Source organism: Notamacropus eugenii, chromosome 2 (genome assembly GCF_028372415.1).
Source record: "Notamacropus eugenii isolate mMacEug1 chromosome 2, mMacEug1.pri_v2, whole genome shotgun sequence".
NCBI lineage: Eukaryota > Metazoa > Chordata > Mammalia > Diprotodontia > Macropodidae > Notamacropus > Notamacropus eugenii.
The window spans coordinates 237,531,721-237,545,885 of NC_092873.1; the positions used below are offsets into that span (position 1 = coordinate 237,531,721).

General features: G+C 37.7%; 1 protein-coding gene across 2 annotated transcripts in view; it reads left to right on the forward strand.

The window, feature by feature from the left end:
- The first annotated feature begins 2,565 nt into the window (after positions 1-2,565).
- Positions 2,566-14,165, forward strand: part of GRM1 (glutamate metabotropic receptor 1) — a 442,360-nt gene continuing 430,760 nt past the window's right edge. The window contains exon 1 of one of the 2 annotated variants that reach the window (XM_072643642.1): positions 2,566-3,283. In XM_072643642.1, the coding sequence (XP_072499743.1) occupies positions 2,566-3,283 (718 nt within the window). The remainder of the gene's footprint in view (positions 3,284-14,165) is intronic. The other variant, XM_072643643.1, reaches the window with a different exon arrangement.

Consider the following 14,165-nt stretch of genomic DNA (forward strand, 5'->3'; position numbering starts at 1 on the left):
AAAATATAGTCTAGATTTGCCTATGTCTTCATTTGGTTTACCTTCTCTCTCTCTCTCTCTCTCTCTCTCTCTCTCTCTCTCTCTCTCTCTCTCTCTCTCTCTCTTCTCCCTTGCACACACATGTACACAGAATTACACACACACAGACATACACACACACCCCACACACATACCTCTCCCTCTCTTTTCCATTCAATCTTCTTCCTGGTCTCTGTATCTTATTCCAAAAAGTATAGGAAATATCTTCTGTATTTCTCCACATTTATTTGCAATCTACATTCCTTAGTCAGAATTTGTCTTATGTGAGGGAGGACAGTCTATTTGAGTAGCTGAAAGATACACAGAGAACATCCACAAAAAGCAGCATATGTATTTCCTTTCCCTACCAACTCTACACCATTATTTATGTTTTGCTGTTTCATTAAGAAACATAGAATAGTAAAAGGAATAAGAAATCTCTTTTCTTCTCAGCCTTATCTCCCATCCCCCTTCCACAAATGACTGATTTTTATGCATGAGATAATGGATGAGCCTTGGGTGACCTGTTTTTTTTCCCCCTTTTTTTTTTCTTGCGGTAAAATTGTGTTGAAGAAAGAGGGCACTAGTGTACAGCCCATAGCCTATCCTTACCATCCGACTGGATTTGTGCTAAAGCTTCTGTGAAAGGGAGAGGTGCCACTGTCTGCTTTGACCAAGAAAGAACAACACTGTCTCCCAGATTCAGGTAAGGCTCAAGTTTAAATCTACCAAATATGTCAAGGCTGATCTATGATATAGTTAGATAAAAGCTGTCTCCATGTGGTAGGGACAATTCTAATCTCTCTGATTTTTCTGCTTGGTACTAGATGCATGCTTATTTATTTTGACCATGCAATCAGGGGAAGCTTTGAGACCCACTGGTTCCTTGGAATCATCTTCTTGCTTTCTCCTGCATCCGCTTCCCTCCTTTTCTTTATCTCCCCACTCCCATAACCCTTTTTATTTCCTACTTTCTCCTTCAGGAGAAAGAGACCCAGCTAAGGATAGCAGTGGGAGCCAACTTCAGTTCCGCTTGCTACTGAGAGTCTGTGACTCTGTCTTCAAACCAATCCCCACTCCCACTCTCCCCAAATTGGTTCAAAAGGAGCAGGTGAAGCCTCAGTGAAACTGGGAAGAGAGAAGAAAGGTGATGGGTGAGGGTGTATGCGTGTGTGTTTGTGTGTGTGTGTGTGTGTGTGTGTGTGTGTGTGTGTGTGTGTGTGTGTGCGCCCCATGCCGCTGCTGCTTTCTGGTGGTGGCGATGGGGGTGAAGAACACAGGCGAGGACGTTGAAGGAGAGGGGAAGTGCATAGGGTTAATTCATTCAGAGTCCTGGTCACTGCAGGGAAAAGGTTGAAGCTGCTCGGTGCGCTGTCCAGTGTTCTGAAAGCAGCGGTAGTGTGCCGCTCTCCCACCAATGAACGCAACAGGAAACTATTGCTTTCTCCCCCTTATTTAAACTCTGCTGAACAAAATAGTCTTGATTGAGGTATGTACAAGATTCCCTCTGCCCCCTTCTCTCAGCTTCGCTAAACTATTTAATATCTTCTAATCAGCCGAATCATCTTCACCTCTTCTTCCCTCAAAATCTAGTGAAAGGCTGGCTTCTCAAGAAAAGAAAAACCCAAAACACGATGACTTTCCCAGGCGTTGCCTTAGTAACTAATATGGATTTTCCCCAAGCTTAAATTTCACACTTGTATTTAATCTTTCATCCTTTTTTCTCTCTCAGTTCAAAAAGTTTATGTAAATGGTACATCCACCTCTCTCTTTGACCTTAAAAAAGTGCTTCAATTTACTTAGAAGAATTTCCAAAATTTTCTCCCCTGAAAAAGTTGGTTCTCTTGAAATCAGAGTGAGAATAGGAAAGTGAACACAGCAATCACTAGAAACTTTTGGTTTGGACCACCTGGCAGGAAGAAGCAAAAACAAAGACAACACCTTGAAAACTTTTTTGTTTCTTTTTGTTTTGCTCAGCAGGAGACACAGAGTGAGAGGGAGAAGGTCAGCCCTGAGGATAGATAGCTATGTCTATAAATCAGGCAAGATTGGCTAGAGCACTGGGAAGGAATAAGGATAACATTTCTCTAGCTGTCCTTGAGGAGCCTGTAAAATTTCCTTCTGATTGATACTAACATTTTACCAAAATGAAAGGGCTGAGAAATGATTAACATTCAATGACCATTTCTTCTAATTATAATGTTTTTGTTTCTATTCTTACCACACCCCTCCCCCCACTCCCTAGTAAGGTACAACTCCTGGCCACAATGACTCCAGCTGTGCCATTGATGCATTTACTTTGAGCCACTTCTGGAGAAGAAAGGCTTACGTTTGTCTGAAAACGCCTCCAGTGAGTGGAGGTGGTGGTCGTGGAGGACGAGGAAGAAAAAGAGGAAGAGGAGGTGGGACAGAACTGTGGCTACTGCTATTTAGGAGACGCTAAGGGGAGAGGTAAACAATTGGAGAAAGAGAGGGAAACAAGAGAAATCTCTATCCCCCACAATGTTCAGGAAAGAGGAGTCTGTCCAATTGGTCACCTGGATGTGTATGGCATCATGCAATAAGATGGTTGGGATGTTGTTGGTGCTTTTCCCAGCCATCTTTTTGGAGATGACTCTTCTACCGAGGAGCCCTGGCAGGAATGTGTTGTTGGTTGGGGGCTCCTCTCAGCGATCAGTGGCTAGAATGGATGGGGATGTCATTATTGGAGCTCTCTTCTCTGTTCACCATCAGCCACCGGCAGAAAAGGTGCCTGAGAGGAAGTGTGGGGAGATAAGGGAGCAGTATGGCATCCAGAGAGTGGAGGCCATGTTTCACACATTGGATAAAATTAACTCTGATCCCATTCTGCTGCCCAACATCACTCTGGGCAGTGAGATTAGGGATTCCTGCTGGCATTCATCTGTTGCACTGGAGCAGAGTATTGAGTTCATTAGGGATTCTCTGATTTCTATTCGTGATGACAAGGATGGGACCAATAGATGCCTGCCTGACAACCAATCTCACCACCCTGGCCGGACTAAAAAGCCCATTGCAGGTGTGATTGGTCCTGGCTCCAGCTCAGTGGCCATACAAGTCCAGAACTTACTTCAGCTGTTTGACATCCCCCAGATTGCTTATTCAGCCACAAGCATTGACCTGAGTGACAAAACTTTGTACAAATATTTCTTGAGGGTAGTTCCTTCAGACACGTTGCAAGCCAGGGCTATGCTTGACATAGTCAAACGTTACAATTGGACCTATGTCTCCGCTGTCCACACAGAAGGTAGGGATTGCATTTGGAAAAGAAATGTACTGGGAATTCAAGGGCACTGATGGAATGTGGTCCAGAAATTGATATCCAATCCCTTTCTTAACAGTTATCTTGGATAATAACCCCCCTCCCTTCTAATACACATTCATCTAGGGAGGCAAACAGAGCTCACACACTCCCTCCCTTCTACTCTCATGAACTAAATATTATTTTCCTGTGGGGTAGTGGTGATTAAAAAGCAACTAAACTCTTTGGCAATTATTCCTGCAGTATGTAGAGTTATGTAACAAATCCTTGCCCTTTCTGTAGTTGTAGGGGTGGGTTACAAGACACTGTTTCACTCTCAAATAATGTTAAAAAAGTAAAAATGTGAAGGATGTGTTTTTCAAAAAGAAAACATTGACCCATGAATTAGACTTGAAAGCTTCAGTTTCCTTGAACAATTGAGGGTGTTTTCCTGCCCCCATCATCACTGTTCCCATGGCTCAAACTTGTTTAGGTATGTAGGAGTAAGACAGTCTCCTCCATCAACCAGTCAGACACATATGCTATTAATTCTCCTGCCTTTCAAAATGCCTTCTTAAAAGTCTCTACATAAGATGAATGTACTTTACTGATATAAAGATTAGAGTGTCATTTAAAAATTTAAAAGGGAGATAATAACCAGAAAGTAACACCTTTATTTTTTCCCTACAGAGACTAGAAAAAATTATTGATTTAGCAAATTAATTGATTTTAGTACATATTTTTCTTATTCCATATTTCTCTGCCTATACACAGCTATTGTTGGTCAGATGTGAAAGGTATCTTAAAGATTCAACCCCTTTCTCTTATAGATAAAATTTGACTCCACAGACACTAACTTAATTATGTTTGGGACAGCACAATGCGTATACAGATATATGGAAATGAATCTTTGGGAGATTGCTGATTCTTAAAATCAGACACTAGTAAAAAGAAATTAATAATGGCATGATGTCTTTAAGTTATGTAGGTCCAATAGCTGTTACAGAATTATCAATGTAATACCAAGCAGTAGTAAATGTATTTAAATTAAATTAGCATATTGATTGGAGAAATCAGCAAATTTGATTAAGTGGAACAGTTGTAAGATAATTTTCAATAAAAATGAATAGCTCCATTTCTAATGGCACTAGTACTTTCACCACAAACATACACATATAATCTCTCCCCCTCTCTCTTCACACATAATTACATGCATATATACATACTTACATACATTTATGTGTGTGTGATGATCTTTCTGTTATTCAATCTTTATTTATGGAAGATATTTGGGGCTTCATTACTGTGACCTTTCATTTTTGTGAACCTTGCTTTAAAAAAAAACATAATTCCATACCTCATGTTTATCTGATATGCCAACATCTAAGCCTCATCTCAAATATATGTCTTTTGTACTCTTTATTAATATTTAACATAATTACCTTTCGTACTTAATTAAATAGTCCAAAAACACATATTACAAACATATATACTACAACTGAATAAAAAGAAAACTTCTATAAAGGAAAATGGTAAAATCTAGGATGAATGGGATTAGCTTGGGTGTTATGTGACACCCAGAATTACATGTTTGGAAAAATGACCTGGAACTAGGTCTGTTAATTTTGTTCAGAAAGGGCTCATATTAAATTTCCTTTGTTGTTTGAGTTTGGGTTTATTTGGTGTCTTTCTGTTTGCTGATTTGTAGTGCCAGGGATGACTTCTAAAAATAACTGCATTAACCATTTGACACTGTGCTATGTTAATAACTCCACATCTTACCTGATGTGACTTTTGTTTCATTGTGAAGAATTTATATCAGTGCTGCCATGTCCACTTATATATAATTTCTTATTCTTTCTCAAAGTAAGTTGTTTCTTCTTCTGCTTGACTTATCCAGCCCAGGAATTGAAATTGCCCTTATTTTCTTTTATTTCCAAAGGTGTAGAACATTCTCCTTTGTCTATGCCCCAGTTGCAAAGTCAATCTTTTCAGGGCACTTTTACCTTGTTATTCAGGGATCTACAGGAGATCAGAGAGAAGTGTAGTTTCCTCAGTCATTGAGTCCTCCTAAATCCTTGTCTAGATTGACTATGACATCTACTCTAAAATGTCGATAGTGTCCTGTTAGAAAGCAATTAAAAACACATATTAATTTTGTCTGTGTCAGTCAAGGAAATACACTGGGAATATCTTTTGAATTTAGGGGATATTAATAGTCTCAAGTATGGAATTTCTGGGATACATCAATGACTTTTTCTTTTGACCCTCCAGTCATTTACTTTCAGATTCTTCTTCTATGATAGATTTCTCTTCAATATTCTTTATTTTGGTGAATCTAGAGAATATACCTAACAGTATACAAATGCAGAGTTTAGTAATTAGCCTAGGGAAACAAGTCTCAACCCCTTTCCCCACCTCCATCCTAAAGCTGATTGGTTGATTTTTAAAATCTCTGGGTGGGTTCTCTGAACACCAAATATTTTTCAGTATTTTTCCTTTCTCTCTCTTCCTTCCTTCCTTCCTTCCTTCCTTCCTTCCTTCCTTCCTTCCTTCCTTCCTTCCTTCCTTCCTTCCTTCCTTCCTTCCTTCCTCCCTCCCTTCCTCCCTCCCTCCCTCCCTCCCTCCCTCCCTCCCTCCCTTCCTTCCTTCCTTCCTTCCTTCCTTCCTTCCTTCCTTCCTTCCTTCCTTCCTTCCTTCCTTCCTTCCTTTCTTTCCTAATTACATTTCATCATAAACTTTGAAGTACTTTGTATTGGGGTTTATATTATATATTAATTTCAATCTTACCTTTTTTGCTGGCCTTTGTGATACTCCTATATTTGAATTATACTACCAGCCTCTAATTTTACCATGGTAGAGAACTATCAGCATAGATATGGCTTTCCCCATAGCACTTCACCTATTTCTGAATAGATACACATAATGAGTTTACAACTCACAATATGGCTAATAATTTAAAATTATTTTTAAAATGATAATGTAGCAATAATAGAAAGAAAAATACTTGGAATTTCAGCATTCCTTTAAGTGAATTTCTATTTTTCTTGGGGGGGTTTTTCAGGTGAATTTAAATTTCATTTTATTTTTCAACTAATAAACATTTATTTTATCTTCTTCTTACCTCCCAGTTTAAAGGAAAAGAAGAAAAAGAAAATTCTTATAACAAATATGGATAGCATAGCAAAACAAAACAAACTCTCATGGTTATCTATGTCCAAAAATATATGTCTCATTCTATATCTTGAATCCAATCTTTCTCTCTCTGTCAGGAGGTTAGTAGCATGGGATCATTAGTACTCTAGAACCATGGTTGCTCATTGCATTGATCAAAGATCATCATATCTTTCAAAGTTATTTATTTTTGCAATTTTTTTTGTCATCGTATAAATTATTTTTCTGTTTCTGCTTGCTTCACTCTGAAATATATAAACCTTTCCAGGATTCTCTGAAACCATTTCTTTCATTATTTCTTGTAGCACAATAGTACTCCATCACCTTTGTTTACCATTTGTTACACAATAGTTTTTAAGCATGTATTATGTAAAGGGTATTAGGCCAGGTGCTGGGGATATAAAGATGAAACAGGAGGTAGTAAGTAGAGTGGCACTAACACAGACTTGGAGTCAGAAGACTAAAGCTTCAGTTTTGGTTCTGACACTTACCAGCTGTCTGACCATGGACAAATTACTTCTCTGAGTCTCAGAATCCTTAACTACAAAATGGGTACAATCATGCTCTTACGACCTACCTTAAAGGGTTGTCATGAAGAAACCAATTTTTAAACATAAAAGCATCAAATAAAATGTATTTATGGTATTGGTATTTGATTTTTTCAGATGGATATGCCTTATAGACCATTTTGGATGAGTACTTTGTAATCATCTCCTCCTGAAACAGGAACCTCTTGTTCATCAATAAAATAAGTATCTAGAAATACAGCTTTTGGAACTGATATGAAGGGATCTATTTCCTAGTTGTTTGATTACTAATGTTTGTTATTTTATTATTAGTTTAATTCAATAGCTTAGAAAATCTGATATAGATCATTATAATCCTCTAAGTCTATTGTCCAACCATATTAGAAATACCTTTCATTGGGATGGAATGTTCTTAATGAGTGGATCATAATAATTTTTTATTAGTACTAATCATTATTATTGAAAACTTTGTGAGTAGCATTGACTGTAGATTAAAGTAATTTCAGATTATTTCCATACTCCGCATACTAATTCAAGGCATGTAGTAGGATTGTAAAGCATGTTATTGATTGATTGGATATTGAATGAAATATTTAAGGAACAGGTTGAATGATAGGCTTGACATGGAATCTGTGAAGGAAGGAAATGACCATGTAGACTTTCAATCTACTCTGTAATAAGCTGCTCACCTGGAACCTAGGCCTTTATGATATGCTAAACAGAATACCAAAATAACCTACTTCCGTGGTGAATAGCTCAGCCAAGGACACTGTGTTCTATCTTTATGATGAAAAGCAGGTTTCACATCAAAAGGCAAATTCCTCATTTCAAAAGGTTGAAGACAACAGTACTTAAAAATAATTTTGGCTGGTTACACTGAATGTCTTCTTTGGATCTGTAGCATTTTCATGAGATTATGAATAGATAATTTTTCAGTTACTTTCAGCTCTTGCCTCTCATTATTTTGTTTTGAGGTAGTAGCTGATTGAACATTTATTAGCATCCTTGTGCATCCTTTCTGAAAGTGGTCTATGTCAGTAGCACTGTTGTCAGTAAAACAAAACCTGACTTGTGCTGTGTTTTTTAAATGCTTGCACACAAAAACAAAATAAAAGAAAATTCAGCAGCAACAATGAAATTTACTGACATCAATGTATGAATTTTATTTTCTTTTGTTTTCCTTCTCCACTGGGGGTTCTGTCTCTTCTTTGATGCCACTAGATGATTGAGATGAAACATGTACTTCATTAAACCTGAAGGCATTAAAGGGGAAACATTTTCTATTTTAAACAGGCAATTTGACAAGCATTTACTAATGCTATTACAAAGAACCATTTTTATTTATTAAACATATTTTAATCAATTTCATTTCTGAAAGTGGTTGTGCTTCTTATATTCACTTGAGGTTGGCCCTTTATATATCAGTCCTCTATCCCATTTACTGTAAATACTCTTCAGCTGCAGTTGTACTTTCTGTTATTAGGGCCCTCTTGATCCAATGTAATGACTATTTTGTAAGCTCCTGAGGACAATAACCATGTCCCATTGTCTTTCTGGAACATTCCTCTGCATATTGTAGACACAGTTTGTTCAACTGAACTCAATCGAATCAATGGAATAGCTTTCTCCATCTTTTATTTTTTTTAATCTTTGAAGACATTACCATCTTATTAACACACTGTTTTTTAGACCCTTTCCTGTCTTTTACCAGAATGGCATCTCTGTATCTTGTACCACAAGGTGCATATATTATTGGAGTCACACAGCCATGCATAACATACATAACATGCTTTCCTTACAAACATTTGCTTCCCTTCCAAGTAACCAATATCCTGAAAGCATACAGAGCTGAACCTTTAAGAAAAGGCTCAAACATCTCTAACTTTCTTAGGGAGAACAACCATAACTCCTGAGTTTCAAGGACAAGTGTGGTCCTAGTTAGAGCATATGGTGTCCTTTAAAACAGGTCACCTGTATTTTGAGCCAACTTCAGGGTGAATACAATTTTTTTTTCATCGCTTAAGCATATTTCTCTTCAAGTAAACAACTTAACTGCATACTAAGAGAAGTTTTAAAAAGCTTACTCTAATAATTCCAAACTCTCTTAATTTATCAGAATAATTCAAAACATATTATAATAATGATAGGATGAAATGACTACAGGGAAAAATCACCTGCTCTTTTTTTAAACATCATTTATGGAAGGGGAAGGAGCACCCAGAGTTTTATGCCCCCTGAAAACCCTATACTGTGGTCCAACATCATGGGAATTTGCTTGAATTTCTTTGAAGTGATTTCTTTAATCATAAATGAGGAGAGGCAGAGCTGAATAATTCCATGGTAATCCATGCTCCAGGTATACAGGATTATTTAGACCAATGGTTCTTATTCTTTTTGTGTCATGGGCTCCTTTGGCAGTCTAGGGAAGCCCATGGACCCCTTCTTACAATATTAAAAATTCAGCATTGAAGAAAATGTTAAGTTTGTTAGAGGTTAGTGAAAATAAAGATGTAGTTTTCCCCATTCAATTTCTTTTCTCCCTCCTGTCCCCAGAACCAGAGGATTTGATATTAATATCTAGTGTCTCTAGGTCAGAGGTGGTAATGGAAGTTAAAGGAAAGAAGCAATTTATTATTTTTTTAGCTGATGTTGAGTGCCAACATACCACCACTCCTTATGCTGTACTTTGGCTAACAAATACATCTTAGGGATAGATATGTGTGAGGTGAGACAGTGGAGAGTTCTAGACTTGGAGGCAGAATACTCAAGTCTTCCATTCACTAGCTATGTGACTATAGACAAGTTTCTTAATCTTTGTTTACTCATACATAATGGAGAATTAGATCAGAATAGGATCACCTGAGGTTGGTTTAAACAATTAATGTAGTTGCACATGATGTTAACTATGTTGGCAAAAGTCATTCTTCTCTACTCTATTGCTAATCTGTAACCCACATCCTATTTATATGATTGTGTGTGTTTCAGTTCAGCAAACCACCCCCCTAGATCCACTAGATGATCCAGGCTGTAATGAGCAAAGTGCTTTGTAGACTGCAAAGTGATACATAAATATGTGTTATTACCCAATCTAACACTTTATCTACTGATGGATAATCTGGGGTTGCTCATTTTAGTGATTCGGTGTTTTAACAGTTGTATTTTGTGAAGGACAGAAGAAGAAAATCAATAGACAAATTGCTGATAGTATGCTCAAGTAAAACTGCTTACCTTAAACTTCTAAATATAGAGTGGCAGAGAAAACTATGTACAAGAATAAAACTCTTTCTTTACAAATTCACACTCCCCCCCCCCCATTTCATCACTGTTAACAGAAAATGCCCTTTTTGATGATCACAAGTATTAATGCCAGCTCTCCCATTTCTTTTTGCCTATATGACCTTGGTAAGTCCCTTAAGTTACTGAACATCAGTTTACTCATCTGTAAAATGAAGGAGTTGGACTAGGTGATCTCTAAAGAGATGTTGTATGGTGCGCCAGAAAAGATTTTGATTTGGTATCAAAGTACTTGGGTTCAAATCGTGGCTTTTCTATTTACTATCTATGGGGTTACCCTGGGCAAGTCACTCAAACTCTATGTGCGTCAGTTTCCTTATCTGTAAAAGAAGGCAAGGGGTCAGAATTAGATGCCTTCTAATATTCCCTCCATGGCAAAAGTAAAATCAGGTTGTACATGTCATAGTGAGATCTTTGTGCCCATTGTCTGTTATTAACTACAATGTGCAAATCTAGCCTAGGGAACACAAATACCTCACTCCAGTTCTGTTCAAATGTTATTTTATTCCTGAAACAGAACCTTGAACTCTTGACAATCAAATCTACAATTCTGTCTTTTCATAAAGGAGGCATACATAGGAATTGCTATAATATCAAATGTTGTAATAAAGAAACTGTTTCTATGCATGTTAAAGACACCAAAAGATATTATTTTTGTAGTCATAAAAAAGTTTCCTAATACTAAGTTGAAGGAGTCAAATTCTAATCTGTAAAATGGGGAAGACACATGTCATACCTCTGACACAGGGTTGCTTTGAGGGTCAAATGTGGTAATTTATGTTATTTGACTGTTGTCCTTTGTTCTCAAAAAGGACCAAAATGGCATCACCATGATAAAGTGAAGTTTCAGTGTGTCCAATTGTGGCTGATCAGACCAATATGAGCTGGGAATGCTCTACCACAGATTGGGCACAGATAGTCAGTATGAATATTTGGGGTGGTTACTCCAAATTTGTGTATCCTGCATTTCTTTTGTGCTGTCTCAATTCTGCTTTGCTCATAGAGCACAGCATCTTTTCTGATGTGGGCATGCCATGCTTAGTGGTCCTGTGCCAGTGTTTCCCATGTCACATAGTCAAATCCAAAGTTCTTGAAAGAACTTTATGTAATTTATGTAAAGAAATGTGATTTATATAAAGTGTTGTTCAAACCCTAAGTGGAGCAGGTCAAAAATTCCTGTGCTAATCAGCAGTAGGATTGCTCACCTGAATAACCAGTTTGCTTCTAGTCTGGGCAACACAGGGAGAATTAGTCTTAAAGCAAAGCAGAAACAAAAACCCATAGCACTGAAGAAAGCCACTATACTTGCTGAGTGGTTCCTTGGCAAATATATCCTAGCCATCCTTAACTGGGACTTCCTTGCATCATAGAAGTCTTTTCATTCATCTCTACTATATAACTCACAGGTATTCTTTCATACTGTCCTCTTCTTAAGCCTTCAGCTCTAATTCTTTCTTCTTCTCAATCATTTCTTCTTTCTCCTCTAGTATCAGGGGAAATGTTAACTCTCCCTTTCAAAGGCCTACTCCTCTATCTGTATTTTGGATCTCACACCTTTCTGTGTCTTGCTCCATCAATCATCCCCTGGCTCTCATACATGATCAATTTCCTTCTCTACAGGTCACCTCTGAATCTAAAAATTGGTTCAGGTCTCACCTTGTCTCTGCTACCCTTTTAAGTTGTCATTATGTATTCATCCTACCATTTACTGATAAGCTTCTAGAAAGTATAGTTTATACTGGTTGTTTTATTTCCTTACAACCCACTCACTAAAACAGAATAGAAACATAAAATTTAGAGTTGGAAGAGGGATTTCCATGGCCATTCGGTCCAATCCTGAAAGAAATCACCACATAGCCAATACAATGGCTGTTTAGCCTATGTTATAAGACTCCCAATGAGGGGGAACCCACTAGCTACTTAGGAAGCCCATTTCACTTTTGGGTAGTTTTAATTATTCAGAATTTTTTCCTGACATCAAGCTTAAAATTGCCTTCTGCTTTCCAGCTTCTAAACATTGTTTCTGATTCTATCTCCTATTCTATCCTCTAGGGCCAAGTAGAACATCTCTACTTTTTCTTCCGTGAAGACAGTCTTCCTATTAGGACCTTTCTGAGATGGCCATTTTCCAGTTTAAGCATTTTCAGTTCTATCAACTATATTTCTTATGAGAAGGACTCAAGGCCCTTTACCATCTTGGCTTCCCTCCTCTAGACATTCTTCACTTTGGCAATTAATAAACACTCATATATTAAGCACCTACCATGTGTCAGAACTGATGCTAAATATTTATTTTATTTTATTTTAGTTTTTAAAATTTATTTATTTATTTAACTTTTAACATTCATTTTCACAGAATTTTGGGCTCCAAATTTTCTCCCCCCTTGTCCCCTCCCCCCACCCCAAAACACCGAGCATTCCAATTGCCCCCATCACCAATCTGCTCTCTCCTCCATCGTTCCTCTCTGCCCTTGTCTCCATCCTCTCCTCTGTCCTGTAGGGCCAGATAACTTTCTCTACCCCTTTACCTGTATTTCTTATTTTCTAGCAGCAAGAACAGTACTCAACAGTTGTTCCTAAAACTTTGAGTTCCAACTTCTTTTCCTCCCTCCCTCCCCACCCCCTCCTTTTGGAAGACAAGCAATTCAATATAGGCCAAATCTGTGTAGTTTTGCAAATGATTTCCATACTAGTTGTGTTGTATAGGACTAACTATATTTCCCTCCATCCTATCCTGCCTCCAATTACTTCTATTCTCTCTTTTGATCCTATCCCTCCCCATGAGTGTCGACCTCAAATTGCACCCTCCTCCCCATGCCCTCCCTTCCATCGTCCCCCCCACCCTATTTATCCCCTTACGCCCCACTTTCCTGTATTGTAAGATAGGTTTTCATACCAAAATGAGTGTGCATTTTATTCCTTCCTTTAGTCGAATGTGATGAGAGTAAACTTCATGTTTTTCTCTCACCTCCCCTCTTTTTCCCCAAACTAAAAAAATCTTTTGCTTGCCTCTTTTATGGAGATAATTTGCCCCATTCCATTTCTCCCTTCTCCTCCCATATATTTCTCTCTCACTGCTTGATTTCATTTTTTTAAAGATATGATCCCATTCTATTCAATTTACTCTGCGCACTCTGTCTCTATGAGTGTGTACGTGTGCATGTGTGTGTGTGTAATCCCACCCAGTACCCAGATACTGAATAGTTTCAAGAGTTACTAATATTGTCTTTCCATGTAGGAATGTAAACAGTTCAACTTTTATAAGTCCCTTATGACTTCTCTTTGCTGTTTACCTTTTCATGCTTCTCTTCATTCTTGTGTTTGAAAGTCAAATTTTCTTTTTAGCTCTGGTCTTTTCATCAAGAATGCTTGAAAGTCCTCTATTTCATTGAAAGACCAATTTTTCCCCTGAAGTATTATACTCAGTTTTGCTGGGTAGGTGATTCTTGGTTTTAGTCCTAGTTCCTTTGACTTCTGGAATATCCTATTCCATGCCCTTCGATCCCTTAATGTAGAAGCTGCTAGATCTTGTGTTATCCTGATTGTATTTCCACAGTACTTGAATTGTTTCTTTCTAGCTGCTTGCAATATTTTCTCCTTGACCTGGGAATTCTGGAATTTGGCCACAATATTCCTAGGAGTTTCTCTTTTTGGATCTTTTTCAGGTGGTGATTGGTGGATTCTTTCAATATTTATTTTGCCCTCTGGTTCTAGAATCTCAGGGCGGTTTTCCTTGATAATTTCATGAAAGATGATGTCTAGGTTCTTTTTTTGATCATGGCTTTCAGGTAGGCCCATAATTTTTAAATTGTCTCTCCTGGATCTATTTTCCAGGTCAGTTGTTTTTCCAATGAGATATTTCACATTATCTTCCATTTTTTCATTCTTTTGGT